This window comes from Myotis daubentonii, chromosome 3, assembly GCF_963259705.1.
Source record: "Myotis daubentonii chromosome 3, mMyoDau2.1, whole genome shotgun sequence".
Classification (NCBI taxonomy): Eukaryota; Metazoa; Chordata; class Mammalia; order Chiroptera; family Vespertilionidae; genus Myotis; species Myotis daubentonii.
In genome coordinates, this window is record NC_081842.1 from 194,145,191 (window position 1) to 194,164,473 (window position 19,283).

A 19,283-nucleotide genomic window follows, 5' to 3' on the forward strand; every position below is an offset into this window, starting at 1 on the left:
AAAAATATTGGGGGGAAATGCTGCAGGATATCAAAGGTTTCAACTATATTCTCAATATATATTAATTTTATAAGGTTCATACCTTCCCTTCTATATCCAGATTTTCTTTGAACAGCCTGTTTCTAAGCATGCCAATTAAAGGTACTATACCACTGGTGTAAGATAGCAAATTAAAACAATGGCATTGCTTCTTCAAAATTGTTATTTGAATGTGGTATTTTCTTAGCCTTAACGGTAGACTTCACAGACCTTATAGTAAACACACAATCGGTCTTTGCTGCCTCTCTCTCCCAGCCCAAGTCTGTGCTTTATGGAAGATAAACCAGAATCACTGCAGTAAAGAACACTGCAACTTCTTAAGTGAGTTACCATATTTGAAGAACCTCACACACATTAAGCATTCATTAAATGCTGCTTATTATCCCCTGGATGCTCATTTTTAAGGCATAGATAGAGGCATTTTCCCAAACTTAAAAAATAGGTTGCAATCTTATAGAAAAGTATGATCCAAGAGAAAATAGACAAATAGGATGAAGCAATCCTTTATTTTGAGATACTTTCACAAAGAAGTTGTCAGTACATAAGCTTTCCGGGGGAGAAGAATGAACATGAACATCAGCCTCAGCCGCTGCTCTGCTTAGGGCCTAGGCTCCTCCTCCTTGTCCATGTGGTGGGATGGAGGTGTGTACTTCCCCTCCTTGATTAGCTTATTCCGCTGCTTCATGATGGCACTCAGGCGTTTCATCTGTCAAAGGAAAAAAGTATTTAAAACTAGAGGGAGGCCCTGGCCAGGTAACTCAGAGCATTACCCTGATACACCAAGGTTGCAGATTTGATCCCCAGTCAGGGCACAAACAAGTATCAACCAATGAATGCATAAATAAGTAGAACAACAAATCAATGCTTCTCTAAAATATAAACAAATACACAAATAAAAAACTAGGGGGAGATATGCACCAGAAAGCCAGGGCTGGAGAAACGGAAGGAAAATTGATTTCATTTTCAGAGGGCTTCTGAGATAAAACGTGTCTTTTAAAAACTTGAAATAATTTCTCAAGCTTTTAACAAATAAACTTCTGGTATATATAATAATATCTCCTTGAAATCTAATAACAAAACTTACAAGTCAAAAACCTTTAAGAGTCCTAGCTGGTTTGGCTCAGTGGATAGAACATCAGCTTGAGACTGAAGGGTCCTGGGTGTGATTACGGTCAAGGACACATGCCGGGGTTGTGGGCTTGATCCCCAGTGTGGGGTATGTAGGAGGCAGCCAATCAATGATTCTCTCTCATCATTGATGTTTCTCTCTCTCTCTCCCTCTGCCTTCCTCTCTAAAATCAATAAAAATATATATTAAAAAACTTTTAAGAGACATAGTCATACATACTAAAAGCTTTTAAAATATTAAAGGCTATATATTCCTGACCTCTCTATGTGAAGGTGGCTCTGCTGCTGTTGACTGTTTGCTGGGTATGAATGAAGCAGAAATAGCCAATATAAGGTCTCTTTTTACCAAACTGAAATTAAGACCCAATAGCTAATAGTCACTGTTGAGCCCTGACTTTTGCCTCTCAGATAGGCCATTCCTAGCAAATGTCATGCTATACAAGCCTGTGTGAAAGCAAGATTCACATGGACCCTTCGACATAGAAAATACACTCACTCACTAGTCATGACTGCATTATTTATCTGCTCAAAACTCAATGGCTTCCCATCTTACTGAAAGGAAAAACAAATCCTTCCTTATAATGACTTACGAGGCCGATCTCCCTGACTTCATGTCTTAACACCTTCCTCTAGCTCTCTCTGATACAGCTCAGGAATCTTTGCACTTGCTGCTGCTTCTGCCAGACATACTCTCCCCTTGTTTCCACTTGGCTCACTTTCTCTAAGTCTCTGCTCAAATGTCTTGTGTTGCTGAACTCTTCTCTGACAGCTCTATTTAAAAAAAAACAACTTAGCTCCCATGACCAGGGCTTTCTATACCTTTCCTGTTTATTTTCCCCACTGCACTCAACTCCTGACACCCTATTTTTTAACTTGTTTAACTTTCTGTTCCCCTCCACACTATATACGCTGCATTAGGACAGGGACTTAAAAAAAAAAAATGTGTGGTCCTAGCTGGTCTGACTCAGTGGATAGAGCGTTGGCCTGTGGACCAAAGGGTCACAGGTTCGATTCCAGTCAAGGGCATGTACCTTGGTTGCAGGCTCCTCCCTGGGCCCAGAGCCGGTCAGGGAGACAACCAATCGATGTGTTTCTCTCACATAGATGTTTCTCTCTGTCTTTCCCTCTCTCTTCCACTCTCCCTAAAAATCAATGAAAAAATATCCTGGGGTGAAGATTTAAAAAGGAAAAAGAAAAAAAAAGGTTGCCCTAGCTGGTTTGGGTCAGCCTATGGACTGAAGGGTCCCTCAATTCCAGTCAAAGGTATATGCTTGGGTTGCCGGCTCAATCCCCAGTAGGGGGTGTGCAGGAGGCAGCCGATCAATGATTCTCTCTCATCATTGATGTTTTTCTCTCTCTCTCTCTCTCTAAAATCAATAATAAGATATCAAAAAAATAGATTTCTTGCCCTAGCTCGTTTGGCTCAGTGGATGGAACGTCGGCCTGCGGACCAAAAGGTCCCAGGTTCGATTCTGGTCACAGGCACATGCCCAGGTTGTGGGCTTGATCCCCAGTGGGGGGCGTGCAGGAGGCAGCCAATGAATGATTCTCTCATAATTGATATTTCTATCTCTTTCTCCTTCTCCATTCTTCTCTGAAATAAATAAGAATATATTTAAGAAAAAATAGATTTCTCTATGAAAGAAATTTCCCAACAGAGGACTAGTCATGGTTGAGCTCTCAGAACACCATGGATTAAATCTTCACCTGAACTAGAGCCAATAACCACTTAGTGTTGTGATGTAATAAGCACAGGCTCTGGAGCCAGCATTGCCAGGCTCAAATCCCAGTTACAACACTTACTAGCTATATGACCTTAGGCAATGGCCCTAGTTTTTCTTGCCTCAAGTGTTTTTAATTGTATGGTGGGCGAAATAATAGTAATGCATCTTACAAGGTTGTTATGAGAAATAAATGCATTATTACATGCCAGGCACTTAGAACAGGGCTTGATTCTAACTTCCTGAATCACTAGTTTCTTCACCTAGGGGGAAGTATCTAGTCATTTAGGGTTACCTCTAAAACAGTAACATATCTATTCATAAATTCACAGGATGAGGAAGTGACCTTGGGGGAACTCTTTAATAAAATTTCCAGATAAGGACATCAAGACAAACAAGTGACTTGCCTAAAGACACAAAAATAGTGGTGGCAGAACCACACCAAAACCCAGCTCTTCTAACTTCAATCCAATGTCCTTTCCACCTCACCACACTGCCTCCTCTTGATGTAAATTTTCCACAGTGAGTAAAGTCTTAATCTGAGCAAGGAATAATGCAGGCCCACGAGAAGAGAAGACATTGTGAACTAGCTGGTAGGTGGCCAAACATGACCCACTCATTGTCCTATAATGTAGACTACACTATAATATTACCCACTTAATAATCAATATTCCTACAGAGATCAAATCAAAATTATGACCTGATACCCTTTCATTCTTTCCAAATTTGGCTTCACTTTAACCAAATGCTAACAGATGTTAAAGGACATTTAAAATGTTGATAGATAAATTTAACTGAAAATCTAAATTGTCTCCCTGAACTACAAGAAATTAAGTTATAAAAAACAGCCCACACTCAAAGATTTCTTCTTTAAGGGAGAATAGAGCTCTAAATGTGTTAGCCCTGTGTTAGCACCCCCTTTCCCTATGCATTTTTGGTTAGGCTCACCTAAAGCAATCTCATTAACGCCTCCACCTTCCCCAGAGCATAAATATTTCAGAGTTGTTATATCAGGTTCAATGTAATAGACCTTCAAGGTTTTAACCCCTGCCCCAATGAGGGTTCAATGAATTTTAAAGATTTTTACCCAAAGATTTTCACAAACATCCAAGACGGGTTGCTATTCTTTGCTTTATGGCCTACTACAAAAACAGAAACAGACAAAGACATGTAATTTCTAACCTGATGGCTACAGCAAGGGTCGATACTAAGGAAAATCGGAGAGATGAGGAAGGACACTGAGGAACAACAGGGCTTCCTCAGATCTGAAGACATTTAACTTCCTTAACATGGTACCTAAACAGAGGTGTTTTACCATAAAAGTCTTGCCAATTCAACTCAATGACCAATTAAAAATACTGAAAAGTAGCCCCAAAGAAATGAGGAAGTAACTCAGCTCCCATCTCCATCACTCCCTCACCGTTTTCTGCCGAAGCAGACATTCTAATAAATCTTCATATTCTATCTTGCACTCTTTCCGTGCGCGGATACCACCAATTCCATGTGAACATTCTATCCATTCTTTTTCAAAAGCATGGCATCGAGATGGAATCCTGTGAGGCTGTTCAGCACTTTGGATTGACAGCCAGTGGTCTAAGTCAATGCCCAACTTCTTCTGTATATCAAAGAAAGGCATGGCTGAAACGGAAGGTAAAGAAAGATATAATGCCATAAAAATACAATCAAGTAAGAAATTTCTAAGAAAAACGAGGTTATTATGATAAATAGCCCTCTAGAAAGTTATTTTACACTATTCTCCCAATTTCTTCACACCAAACTTTTTCATTAGACAGATTCTCCCAGTTTACGGTAGATGAACAATTTCTGTGCTTTCACAAAACCCAAGGGAAAGAGAACTAAAATAAAATATAAAAATCTTCTTTATATTGATAAAATCATGTTTATCAAAAGTTAAAGAGTTTTTATGTTTTTGACTTAATAATCCCAATTCTTTGAGTCAGATCTGAAGAAATAACTGAAAAGAACAAAAAAAAGCATAAGCATAGAAACATTTCTTTACATATTTCTATCCATATCAACTTAGATGACACCTTCCCTGAGAAGCCCTCCTGAAACCGGCATCCCCCTTTATGTTACCACATCAGTCTCCACTTCCCATGCGAGTACTCTGAAAGCCACTATAATGGACTATTTACTTGAATGTCTCCCTTATGGAACAATGAATGCAGTAAGGGCAGGGACCAGGTAGTAGTTTGTTAAAAAAAAAAAAAAAAAGGTTAATTTCAAACAACTTAAATGGATAATTAAATCCAGTACCTACTTAGTAGAATATGATGATATTCAGGAAAAAAGAAAAATAAACATGGGACACACATTTTAATGTCAAATAAAGAAAAAATACAACAATAATGCCGAAGAAAAACTGTCTGCAAAAGAAGACTGGAGGAAAGCACACACACAAAACGGCAATAGTTATGCATGAATAGTAGATCCACAGGTGAATTTAACTTTTAAATTTCCTACCCATTCTTTAAGTCATCTACTAAATAATAAATTAGTAAGGCACTGGAATGGGGGAAAGCAGCAGCTGCGACGTGAAATACGAGATTACAGATACACAGCGAATTGGGAGCCCAAAGGAAGGCACAAACCAAGGTTTAAGAGCTCGAAGGAGGAAGCATCAACTCCGCCCAGGAGACGTGAAGATGCCTTTTAGGAAGGGCTGAGTTTGCGCAGTAAAGGTGGGTGGGCAGAGTACTCCAGAGGGCACAGCAGGAGTTACAGCCGCGGGTCTGGGTGTGTGTGAGGGACACCGAGGACCCAGACGTGGCTGGAGCGCAATCATGTCGGGAAGCCGGGTGCAGGGCCGCAATCACGCGGGGACTTGAAAGCCGAGACAAGGAGCATGGGCTTCAGGTGGAGAGCCAGAGGGCCAAAGCGTTAGTCTGGCAGATATCTCGGTTAGCCTGCAAGGAGAACCCAGAAAGGTGCGGTCTACAGGCTTCAGTGACATTGGCTGGCTGTGTGGGCCAAGGGACCTGGGGAAGCGGAAAGCACGCCCGGAGTTCGAGTGAGAGAGAACGGACACGCAGCCAGCCACGAGGAAATTGGTTAAAGAAATCTCGGAAGGAAGTCCCTTAAGCTAAACTGCCCCGCGTACACACCCGCAGGCCCTACCGTCCTGCTGCGGTGCCCTTGTTCGGTCGCTGGCTGCGGATACAACAAGAGCTGCAGGCGACGCGGAGAGCTGCCGCAAAGGATGCCCGCAGCGCGACGCTTGTAGCGCGACACCGGAAGTAGACCTTCCTTCCGCCGTCTGGCCCCGGAAACCATAGGAACCAAGCGTATGGATCTGCGCCTGCGCGGGTGTGCGCTTGCCTTCTGGAGGTTTGACGGTGGAGAAACCGACCTTCCCTAGGGAACCGCGGTAGCGAGGGCCTAGCGGGCGGTGCGCTCCGGCTGCCTCGGGGCTGTGCCTGGCACGCCCCCGGCAGCTTCGGTTCGTGAGGTACTTGACCGAGGCCACTCGAGAGAAAAAGTGTGTCCCCGCCGCCACTCCAGCAACGGTTAAGCTCATGGACTGTGGACCCGCGCTAGGTGGGTTAATATTATGACTTCGCTTCGCCCCTTGTGTGTGACCCTGGCAGTTTCCTAATCGTACTTAGCCTCAGTTCCTCGAATTAAAATGAAAATATTGCCCTGGCGGAGTGGCTCGACCGGTTAGAGATCGTCCTGATGAGCCAAGGTTGTGGGTTCGATCCCCAGTCGGGGCACATGAGAAGCAAGCAATGCATACATAAGTGGAACAACACATTGATGTTTCTCTTTCTCCCTTCCTTCCACTGTGCCTGATCAGCATAAATGTTTTTTGAAGTTTAAAATATTACTTTAAAAGACAATAACAGTACCTATAGTTTAGGGAGGCTTTGGGAATTATATAAATTATGCGTAAAGCACTGAGGCTGTTCCTGGACGGTGGGAACCAGACTAAGACAATCCCAGTTTTTGATGTCTCAGCTCCTAAAGTCTGTGGATCAGGAAGGTTGGTAAAGACCATGACGCCTTCCTCTGTTTGAGACCCTCCCATGGCTCCCTTTGACTACAGAGGAGCATCCAAAGTGGTGTGTGTGGGGGGGGGGGGGTACCATAGGGTATACGTAATATGATACATTAGAATTGTGGGAAGAAAATACGAGAATATTTCTGTTTATAGAAACTTTTTTTTTTAAATATATTTTATTGATTTTTTACAAAGAGGAGGGGAGAGGGACAGAGAGTTAGAAACATTGATGAGAGAGAAACATCGATCAGCCGCCTCCTGCACACCCCCTACTGGGGATGTGCCCGCAACCAAGGTACATGCCCTTGACCGGAATTGAACCCGGGACCCTTCAGTCCGCAGGCCGACGCTCTATCCACTGAGCCAAACCGGCTAGGGCTGTTTATCAAAACTTTTAAAAAATCTGTATCTTTTTGCTTTGGGGTTTTGTTTTTAATCTTCACCCGAGGACATTTTTCCATTGATTTTTTAGAGAGCGAGGAAGGGAGGGAGGGAGAGAATCATTGATGTGAGAGAGACACATCGATTGCCACAAAGGCCGGACAGGGGATGGGAATGAAGGTATGTGCCCTTGGCTGGAAATAGAACCCATGACCAAAATCGAACCCACGACCGTCCGGTCCACGGGCCGCAGCTCTAAGCATTGAGCCAAACCAGCCAGAGCTAAAATTTCTGTGTTGTGTGTGTGTGTAAATGTTTTTATTTTTCTATTTTTGTCTTGCTTTGTTTTGTTTTTGTTTTTAAAGTACATAACATCACTGTAGTGATACACATAAATAACTTGCAATTAAATATTTATTTGCAGTTTGGGCTGAAAATGTATCTTCCTTTTAAGTGATGTGCTCTCAAAAACATTTAGCCCGGCTAGTGTGGCTCAGTATTTGAGTGTCAACCCAGTAACTGGGAGGTTATGGTTAGATTCCAGGTCAGGGCACATGCCAGAGTTGCTGGCTTGATCCCCAGTACAGGTTGTGCAGGAAGCAGCCTATCCATGATTCTCTCTCATTAGTGATGTTTCTATCTCTTGCCCTTTTTTTTTTTAAGTTTAAAATAAAAACATTTGGGGAAAACAGTGAGTTTGGAAACTTACCCCACCCCTACCCCCAAGCCTAGAGGAACAGTAAGGTACAGGCAACAAAGCCAATAATAAGCAAAGTCTGAAAAAGAAAGTAATGGGTCCTAAGGACTGGATTGTAATGAAAACCAGAATAGTCATTTAAACTACAATAAGAATGTGCCATTTGGGGAATAGAGAAAATATCAAGTTTAAGATGCAACAGGACCAGGAACCTATGAAGCAAATGAGGAAGGCTGTGCCAGGCTCATGGTGGTAGCGGTACCTAGATGTTGGTAAACAGTCCATTCCTACAATGTTTGACTCATTCTGGTTTGAGGAGCTGCCTCTTGACTTTAATTAGGCTCCCTAAGTGGTAGGATTTCATGAGGAAAACAGAGTTAAGGCCAGTAGTAGACCAAACACAGTTAAGGTCTACTGCACCTGACATATTTCTCATCATAACTTAACACACTGGAGTCTGGTTTTATAGACAAACTAGGGGCCCAGTGCACGAATTCATGCACCTTGAAAGGAACTGTGAGCTGCAAAGCTGCGGTGGGCACAGAGGTGGGTCTCGGCCCATACTCCACGCCCCTGCCCAGCTCCTCCTGCTGCGGCCCCCGGTTCCCTGCCAGCCAGCAGCCCCACTCCCGCCACTGCCACTCCCACACACCGATGGCACCAGCCCCGCTCACACTGCTGATGGCACGGAGTGATTAGGGCTGGTGCTAGGCGACGGCAGCAGGTGCAAGCGCCAGCAGGACCACAACACACGCTAGCAAAGAATTTTCAGTAACCACCAGAGGTTCACACCGATGACAGCAACCGGTGCCCTGCCTTGGTCTGGCAGCCCCACTCACCTACTCCACCATCCTGCCACAGCCAATGCCCGCCATGTTTCACACTCTGCCACCTGCTGCTGATGCCTGCCATGTTCCACGCGTGACCCCTGGTGGTCAGTGCATGTCATAGCAACTGGTTGTTAGGCTGTTCAGTGTATTTGCATATTAGGGTTTTATATGGATAGATAGAGCCTTATTAACAAGCCAGCCTTCCTGAGTACAAATCAGGGTAAACTACCTGGAGGGGTCCTGCCAGTGCAGCTGAGTAGCCTTCCTCAGGAAACACCCTGCTGTCTCTCCGGGTGCACAGATACTTAATCAAAGCAAGTTCTATCACACTTCTGCCCATAGACCGTGAACTTCTCTACGGTAAGGTTGCATCTCTTACCCTGGCTGCAGAGACACAACTGCAGAAGGCTTAAAGTTACTTGATCTGAGAGTTAAGGGAGTTTCAGGTAGTGCACTGATGACTGGAACAGCGGTTTAATTTATTTTGTCACTCATCATCTAGGAACCAAGAATAGAGAGATAATAGCTCAAGGTGCCACTAAGAGTTCGGTATAGAGGAAGAGTTTACCAAGTACACACATAAATGCATTATGCAGTTTTAGAAAGGCATAAAAGGAAGTACACCTTCTCAGAAAGGTCTTCCTTACAATCCAGTTTAGGCACCTAGTTACTCTCTATCATTATCATTCTTTTTTATAATTCTTCATTGTTGTATTACACATGTCCCTCTTCATCCCCCATTGAACCCCTCCATCCTGCCCTGCCCCTGCTCTTTTCTTCACTTTCCAATCATAGATTTACTTGTTTACAGTTTGCCTATCTTGCTTTATAAGAATGTAAGTACCACCCTAACTGGTTTGGCTCAGTGGATAGAGCGTTGGCCTGCAGACTGAAGGGTCCCAGGTTCAATTCTGGTCAGGGGCATGTACCTTGGTTGCGGACACATCCCCAGCGGGGGAGTGTGCAGGAGGCAGCTGATGGATGTTTCTCTCTCATCGATGTTTCTAACTCTCTATCCCTCTCCCTCTCTGTAAAAAATCAATAATAAAATATATTAAAAAAAATGTAAGTACCACAAGAGCAGGGACCTTATAGTCCTAGAGCCCAGAACAATACTTGGCAAATAGTAGGTGCACAGTAAACATTTATCAAATTAACTAGAGGCCCAGTGCATGAAAATTTATGCACTGGAGGGAGGATCCCTCAGCCCAGTCTATCCCCTCTCACAGTCCGGGAGCCCTCAGGGGTAGGAGGCGACACCTCCATCACACCTCTGCTGCCGCCACTGCCAACAGCGTAAGCCTCGGCCGGCCCTGGTTACCTGAGCCTCAGGTGACCCTGGGCAGCCTACATCTGAGGCTTGCCTGCGCCTCAGGTTGGCCCTGGGCAGCTGGGGAGCTGAGGGCAGGTACGGCCGCACCGTGTGCCTGCCATCCCCCGGGTAGGGCTGAAAGGACTGGGGACTCTAATGGGGCTGAGGGAGCTGGGCGCTGCTACCTTGTGGTGATGGGTGCCACTAGCTTTGTGACAGAGTGATGGTCAATTTGCATATTCCCTATTTATTAATGGGATAAGTAATTCTGCCATGAGGAACAGAACAAAAAGACAGTTGCCACTTACACTGGCATTTGTTAAGTGAGAAGGGATTTAACTCCAGGCAAAGGAACAATAGGAACAAAATGATGGGCTGAGTTGGTCCTGAGGACAAGTTGGAGAGGGAAAATTTTATTCATTTTTAAATATATTTTATTGACATTTTATAGAGAGAAAGGGAGAGGAATAGAGAATTAGAAACATCTATCAGCTGTCTCCTGCACACCCCCCACTTGGGATGTGCCCACAACCAAGGTACATGCCCTTGACCAGAATCAAACCTGGGACCCTTCAGTCTGCAGTCCAATGCTCTATCCACTGAGCCAAACCGGTTAGGGCAGGAGAGGGAAAATTTTAAATCATGCAGGAGCTTACCAGTGCCTTTAAGAATAGGTGGATTAAAGAGAATTTATAGCCGGAACCGGTTTGGCTCAGTGGATAGAGCGTCAGCCTGCGGACTGAGAGGTCTCGGGTTCGATTCCAGTCAAGGGCATGTACCTGGGTTGCGGGCACATCCCCGGTGGGGGATGTGCAAGAGGCAGCTGATCGATGTTTCTCTCTCATCGATGTTTCTAACTCTATCTCTTTCCCTTCCTCTCTGTGAAAAATCAATAAAATATATTTTAAAAAAAAAAAGAGAGAGAGAATTTATAATAGCAGTACCTATAGTATTGAGCTGGATTGAGGGGCAAAGACAAGCCAAAAGAAAAAGGATCTGCCCTAGTTGGTTTGGCTCAGTAGATGGAGTTACCGGTCTGTGGACTGCAGGGTCCCAGTCAAGAGCGCGTGCCTGGGTTGCAGACTCGATCCCCAGTAGGGGGCGTGCAGGAGGCAGCTGATTAATGATTCTCTCTTATTGATGTTTCTATCTCCCTCTCCCTTTCTCTCTGAAATCAATAAAAATATGTTTTAAAAAAATACTGGGGCAAACCCTCTAAACAGATTGGAAAAAAAAAAAAGAATCTCTTTCTTCTTTTTTTAAGAATCTTTCAAAGTATGCTTAGGGAAGAGGGAACATGAGACTAGAAAAATTCAAGGGCCATGCTCTTCTTAGACAGGCAAAGCCTGAGCTACATTTAAATAATCTTCCCAAGGAATGTCCAGGTCTTACCTCTGACTGGACAAAGAGGCTCTTAATTGGTCAACCTCTCTCCAGTTTGGTATTTGCCCTTCTGTCCTGTACTTACCCTGAATTAGTTTCCCCAAAACACTTTAGATTCTCACAGAATAAGAGCAAACTCCTAGTAGTCGGTGTCTTTCATTATCTTGTCTCTACCACCTAGCTTCACACTCTCTTCCTAGGATCTACATGAATTTTCTACTCTGGCTAAACAAGAGTGTTGTGCCTGCCCTAACCAGTTTGGCTCAGTGGATAGAGTGTCGGACTGCAGACTGAAGAGTCCCAGGTTTGATTCCAGTCAAGGGGATGTACCTTGGTTGCGGGCACATCCCCAGTAGGAAGTGTGCAGGAGGCAGCTGATCAATGTTTCTCTCTCATTGATGTTTCTAACTCTCTATCCCTCTCCCTTCCTCTCTGTAAAAAATCAATAAAATATATTTTTTAGAAAAGTGTTGTGCCTGCACACCATCATTTCCTACCACCTAGCATTTGCTCATTTAAAATCCCAGTTACTACTTTGCCTGAACCCTAATCATTCTTTGAAACCTTACTCCAACTCTATCTCCCCAAATAAAGCCTACTTAAACCATCTCTCTTCCTTGGCCCACTATCTGTACCATTCATGCAACACTTAGCAACTTTTATCTTGCCTGCTTTTATACCTCAGTAGACTGAGTTCACTTTTTAGGAGTCAAAATCCAACTGACTAAATATTTATATTACTTCCAAGTCAGGTACTGGTGATATAAGACATAGGATTACTTACAGAACTTATCAGGCTTTTAAAATTCAAATACCTGTCCTCCACAATTAAAGAATCCAGAAGACACCAGCAATGCTTGCCAATATTAACGTCTTTCCCAACTTTTCTCCCATTAACACAGAGGCATATTGAGTATCCAGCTGGGCTAATAGCCTTTACTGACAAAGCTCTGATAAGCAAAAAAGTACATTGGAAATTTCATATGTAGAAACTGAGCATTAGGAAATTTCAATTAACCTACTGCTAAAAAGCAATTGAAATAGAAAAATAATTTTCTTGCCCTAGCCAGTTTGGCTCAGTGGATAGGAGCATCAGCCCACGGACTGAAGGGTCCCAGGTTTGATTTCTAGTCAGAGGCACGTACCGAGGTTGCAGGCTTAATACCTTGGCTCTGGTCAGGGCATGTGTGAGAGGCAATCAATTGATGTGTCTCTCTCATATCCATGTTTCTGTTTCTCCTCCTCCCTCCCTCGCTCTCTAAAAAAATCAATGGAAAAATATCCTCAGATGAGGATTAAAATAATTTTCTTAAAAGCATAAAAAGGCTAAATAGGTAATGGGGAATTACTGAGCCAAAATCCAAATAAGAACCCAGACAACCTGGAACTCAAAGCTGCTCTTTCCTTTAAGGCATTTACCAATCTGGAAGAAGTCTGAGCTGTACTTTCAGAAGCCTCATGGACTGTAGGGGACAAAAATAAAAACCTAAGGCCAACTAAGGGCAGGAACTCCCACCACAGACACCTTAGGCTAGCATTCCAAAGTATTACACTTGCAAGATACACATGAAATAAAAGTAATCCTTCCTCAAAAAAAGGAGGAATCGCCAGAAAAACAGCTAAGTGAAATGGAGGCATGCAATTTGTCAGAAAAAGTATCAGAATAAGGGTCGAACAGTTCATAAACCAGATGGATGGAAAAAAAGTCAACAACTTATGTAAGAATCAAGAAGAAATAAAGAGTGATATAGCTGTAATAAAAATACCATGGAGCCCTAGCTGGTTTGGCTCAGTGGATAGAGTGTTGACCTGTGAACTGAAAGGTCCCTGATTTGATTCTGGTCAAGGGCACATGCCTGGGTTGTGGGCTCGATCCCCAGTGGGGGCCTTGCTGGAGGCAGCCGATTCTCTCTCATCATGGATGTTTCTATCTCTCTCTCCCTCTTCCTCTCTGAAATGAATAAAAATATATTTTTAAAAAATACCATGGAAAGTCTCAACAGTAGACCAGGAGAAGCTGAGGACCGAATTAGTGAATTAGAAGACAGGGAAGCAAAACACAGCCAAACTGAACTGCAATTGAAGAAAAAAAAAGACAGGAGGAGAGCTAAGGGAGCTTTGGGACAACATGAAATGAAGCAACATACGAAAAATAGGTGTTCCAGAACAACAGGAAGAGGAACAAGAGTTAGAAAACCTATTTGAAGAAATACTGTCAGAAAACTTCCCTGATGTAGGGAAAGAAAAAATTCACACAAGCACAGAGAGTCTCAAACAAGATGAACCCGAAAAGACCCACACTAAGACACGTTGTAATTACAATGGCAAACGTTCAGGACAAAGAGAGAATCTTAAAGGCTACAATAGAGAGAGACAAAGTTATATACAGGGATCTCCCATTAGGTTATCAAATGATTTCCCAACAGAAACACATCAGGCCAGAAAGGAATGGAAGGAAATTTACAAAGTGATGCAAAGCAAGGGACTGAATCCAAGAATACTCTATCCAGCAAGGCTATCATTCAGATTTGAAGGGGAAATAAGGAACTTCACAGACAATAAAAGGCTAAGGGATTTTATCACTACCAAACCAGCAATGTAAGAAATGCTTAAGGGACTGGTGTAAAAAGAAATAATAAGAAGGAACACAGGCATAAAAAATAAACATGGCTACAAACAAGTACCTATCATTAATAACTTTAAACATAAACGGACTAAATGCTCCAATCAAAAGACATCAAGTGGCTGAATGGATAAATAAGCATAACCCATATATATGCTGTCTATAAGAGATCCACCTCAGAACAAGGTCTCACACAGACTAAAAGTGAAGGGATGGAAAAACATCTTTTAGGCAAATGGAAATGAAAAAAAAAAAAACAAAGCTGGGGTAGCAATACTTACTAGGTGTACCAGTTAATAATGTGGATTTTTTTCAATAGATGGAGTTACACATATGTTGATATATATGTGACTTGATATGTATGCTATTTTGTTGTATTGACAGCAGGCTTCAAAACTTCGTATGTCAAATTTGCTGAAGGTGTTAACATCATAGATATTTTTATGCTTAAAAATGTCAAATTTCATGCCAAAAAAAGAGCATTTGTGGGAAGTTTTAATTCATTATTTTGAAGAAAAGTGCTGCTGAAAGTTATCATATACTTCGGGAAGCTTATGGTGAACATGCGCCATCTCAAGATACTTGTGAATGCTGGTTTAAGTGCTTTAAAAGTGATGCTTTCGATGTGAAAGACAAAGGATGTCCAGGTCAACCGAAAAAGTGTGAAGACCAACAATTACAAGCATTATTAGATGAAGATTCGTCTCAAACTCAAAAACAACTTGCAGGAAGATTAAACGTTGCTCAGCAAACAATTTCCAATAGTTTACAAGCAATGGGAGAGATTTTAAAGGGAGGAAAATGGGTGCCACATCAACTGAATGAAAAACAAATGGAAAACTGGAAAGTCATCAATAAAATGTTGTTTCAGTGGCATGAAAGTCTTTTGTGCATCGAATTGTAACTGGCGATGAAAAGTGGATTCATTTTGAGAATCCCAAATGCACAAAATCATGGGTTGATCCAGGTCAACCATCAACATCGACTGCAAGGCCAAATCACTTCAGAAAGAAGACAATGCTCTGCATTTGGTGGGATCAGGAAAGTGTGGTGTATTATGAGCTTCTAAAACCAGGTGAAACTGTTAATACAGATCACTACCAACAACAAAAAATCAATTTGAACCACACTATGATTGTGAAATGACCAGAATGTGCCATTAGACATAGCAAAGTAATTTTGCTTCATGATAACACACCATCACACACTTCAAAACCAGTTAAAGACACGTTAAATGATCTTCCCTGGGAAGTATTAACCCACCCACCGTATTCGCCAGACCTTGCTCCTTCAGATTGCCACTTGTTCCAATTGATGACACATGCACTTTCTGAGCAGCACTTCAAAATGTATGAAGTGGAAAATTGCGTCTCTGAATGGTTTGCCTCAAAACAAGAAAAGTTCTATTGGGGCCATATCCACAAATTACCTGAAATGTCTAACTAGCAATGGACATTACTTTGAATAAAACGCTTTTGATATTTTTCTTGAAATTATTGTGTTTTGATTACAAAATCTGCATTATTAACTGGTACACCTAGTATATCCGACAAAATAAACCTCAAAGTGAAGGTCATAAGAGATAAGGAAGGCCACTTCATAATACTAAAGGGATCGATACAACAAGAGGATATAACCCTGGTAAACATATATGCACCCAATGCATTAGCACCAAATACATAAAAAAAACTCCTGGAAGATATCAACGGAGAGATCGACAACAATACAATCATAGTAGGGGACTTTAATACACCACTGACATCACTGGATAAATCCTCTAGAAAAAAAAATCAGCAAAGAAGCAGCAATCCTAAATGACTCACTAAATCAGATGAACTTAATTGACATCTTCAGAACATTTCACGCTAAAGCCACGGAATATATGTTCTTCTCAAGTGCACATGGGACATTTTCAAAAATAGACCACATATTGGGTCACAAGCAGTCTCCCCAAATTCAAGAAGATTGAAATCATATCACGCATCTTCTCAGACCACAATGGCATAATATTAGAAATAAGCTACAATAAAAACAATCTAAAAAATTCAAATACTTCGAAGCTGAATAGCATGTTATTAAACAATGATTGGGTTACCAAAGAGATAAAAAAAGAAATTAAAAACATCCTGGAAACTAATGACAAAAAAACACAATCCAAAATCTATGGGACACAATGAAAGCAGTCCTGGGAGGGAAGTTTATAGCTCAATAGACCTACCTCAAAAAAACAAGAGGGAAGGTAGGAGAGGATGAGGGTAAGGGCAAGAGATCAACCAAAGGACTTGTATGCACACATATAAGCCTAACCAAATGGACACAGACACCAGGATGGTGAGGGCATGAGTGGTGGGGTGGGGGTGAGAGGACAATGGGGGGGGGGTAAGGACACATATGTAATCTACACTAATAAAAGAGAAACATGGTAATTGGCGTACGACCGCTACCCTTTTCATTGGCTAATCAGCGAGATATGCAAATTAACTGTCAGCCAAGATGGCAGCCAGCAGCCAGGCAGCTTGAAACTAACATGAGGCTTGGTTGCCTCAGTGACGGAGGAAACCAACGTTCCCCGCATGCCGCTGCAGGCCTCTGAGCGGGCAGTTTAAGAAACTCTGTAACAAATACCACCGGACTTCAGCCAGCAGATTGGCAACATTGTAAGCAAAGGCCAGAAACCTACTTTCAGCCGCGGAGGCCTAAGAGCTGGAGCCAAGCCTCAAAGCTAAAGCTGGCCCAGAATAAAAAAAAAAGAAAAGGAAAAAAAGGAGCAGTTGGGAGCTTCAGTCACCCCCAGCCTGAAAACAGCCCTCAGCCCCTCACCCAGACTGGCCAGGCACCCCAGTGGGGATCCCCACCCTGATCCAGGACACCCTTCAGGGCAAACCAGCTGGCCCCACCCATGCACCAGGCCTCTACCCTATATAGTAAAAGGCTAATATGCCTCCCAGCACCGGGATCAGTGGAGCCATGAGGCCTCCCAGCACCAGGATAAGCGTGACAGGGGGCAGCGCCCAAACCCCCTGATCGCCCTGCGGATCTGTGTGTGACAGGGGGCGGGGCCACAACCTCCCTATCCACCCTGCTCTGTTCGTGACAGGGAAAGGCACCCCAACCCCCTGATCGGCCCTGCTCTGTGCCTGATAGTGGGGAGCTCCCCAACCCCCCCCCCCCCACGGGCCCTGCTCTGTGTGTGACGGGGTAGAGCCATAACCTCCCCATTGGCCCTGCCCTGAGTGTGAGAGTGGTGGCGCCCCAACCCCCTGTTTGGCCCTGCTCTGTGGGTGATAGAGGGTGGTGCCCCAACCCCCTGATGGGCCCTGCTCTGTGTGTGACGGGGGCAGCGCCCCAACCCCCTGATTGGTACTGCTCTGTGCGTGACAGGGTACAGAGCCCCAACCCCCCTGATGGGCCCTGCTCTGTGAGTGACAGGGGTAGTGCCCCAACCCCCTGATTGGCCCTGCTCTGTGCGTGACCGAGAATGGCGCCGCAACCTCCCCATCGACCCTGCCTTGAGTGTGACAGGGGACGGTGTCCCAACCCACCAATCGGCCCTACCCTGATCGTGACTGAGGGTGGCATCACAACCTCCCAATCTCTCTGCTCTGCGCATGACGGGGCGGTGCCCCAACTCCCCAATCGGCCCTGCTCTGAGCCCGACCAGGGGCTGCACCTAGGGATTGGGCCTGCCCTCTGCCACCCGGGAGCAGGCCTAAGCCAGCAGGTCGTTATCTCCCGAGGGGTCCCAGACTGCGAGAGGGCACAGGCCGGGCGGGCTGAGGGACCCCCCCCGCCCCCCCGAGTGCACAAATTTTTGTGCACCGGGCCTCTAGTACCTTAATAAAGAAGAAAAAAAAGTAAACCTTCCTCACATACACTGGATACCTAGTTGTGTGCCATCTGGATGACCCAGGGGACCTCCAGCCTTCAATCTGCATTAAGAAAGTTTGGGACTATTCCCAGCCATAGGCAACAATAAATCCCTTTTAGAGGTTAAGTATGTCATCCTTGTACTGTTTATTTCTACAAACTAGAGGCCCGGTGCACAAAAATTTGTGCACTCGGGGGGGCGGGGGGTCCCTCAGCCCGGCCTGTGCCCTCTCGCAGTCTGGGACCCCTCGGGAGATAATGCCCTGCTGGCTTAGGCCTGCTCCCGGGAGGCAGAGGGCAGGCCCAATCCCTAGGTGCAGCCCCTGGTTGGGCTCAGAGCAGGGTCGATTGGGGAGTTGGGGCGCTCACCCCTGTCATGCACAGAGCAGGGCGGATCGGGAAGTTGTGATGCCACCCCCAGTCACGCTCAGGGTAGGGCCGATTGGGGGGTTGGGGCACCGCCCCCTGTCACACTCAAGGCAGAGTTGATGGGGAGGTTGCGGCTCCATTCTCGGTCACGCACAGAGCAGGGCCAATCAGGGTGTTGGGGCGCTGTCCCGTCACACACAGAGCAGGGCCCATCAGGGGGGTTGGGGCTCCTTACCCTGTCACGCACGGAGCAGGGTCTATCAGGGGGTTGGGGAGCTCCCCCTGTCACGCAAAGAGCATGGTTGATCAGAGGGTTGGTGAGCTCCCCCATCACGCACAGAGCAGGGTTGATCAGGGGGTTGGGGAGCTCCCCCCGTCACGCACAGAGCAGGGCCCATCAGGGGGTTGGGGAGCTCCCCCGTCACGCACAGAGCAGGGCCCATCAGGGGGTTGAGGAGCTCCCCCCGTCACTAGGGCCGATAGGGGAGTTGGGGCGCTGCCCCCTGTCACAGAGCAGGGCGGATCAGGGGGTTGGGACGCCGCCAATGTCACACTCAGGGCAGGGCCGATGGGGAGGTTATGGCTCTACCCTATCACACACAGAGCAGGGCCCGTGGGGGCGGGGGGGGTTATGGCCGCACCCTGTCACACACAGAGCAGGGCCCGCGGGGGCGGGGGGGGAGGTTGGGGCGCCACGCCGTCACACACAGAGCAGGGCGGATCAGGGGGTTGAGACGCCGCCACTGTCACACTCAGGGCAGGGCCGATGGGGAGGTTATGGCTCTACCCTGTCACACACAGAGCAGGGCCCGTGGGGGGTGGGGGCGGGTTGGGGCGCCGCACCGTCACACACAGAGCAGGGCCGATCAGGGGGTTGGGGGGCCGCACCCTGTCACACACACAGCTGCAGGG

The 19,283-nt window shown here is 45.2% G+C and overlaps 1 protein-coding gene across 6 annotated transcripts in view; it reads right to left on the bottom strand.

The window, feature by feature from the left end:
* Window positions 1-526: 526 nt before the first annotated feature.
* AKIRIN1 (akirin 1) overlaps window positions 527-19,283 on the bottom strand; it is a 35,013-nt gene continuing 16,256 nt past the window's right edge. The window contains exons 5-7 of one of the 6 annotated variants that reach the window (XR_009452010.1): window positions 4,309-4,526; window positions 3,976-4,030; window positions 527-745 (exon numbers count right to left, since the gene is read on the bottom strand). Coding sequence is in view for 3 of the 6 variants with exons in the window: in XM_059690065.1 (XP_059546048.1) it covers window positions 638-745; window positions 4,309-4,526 (326 nt within the window). In the remaining 3 variants the exon portion in view is untranslated. Of the gene's footprint in view, window positions 3,428-3,975; window positions 4,031-4,308; window positions 4,527-6,013; window positions 6,175-19,283 lie in introns of those variants that run through there. The other 5 variants (XM_059690066.1, XM_059690068.1, XR_009452012.1 and 2 more) reach the window with 5 other exon arrangements.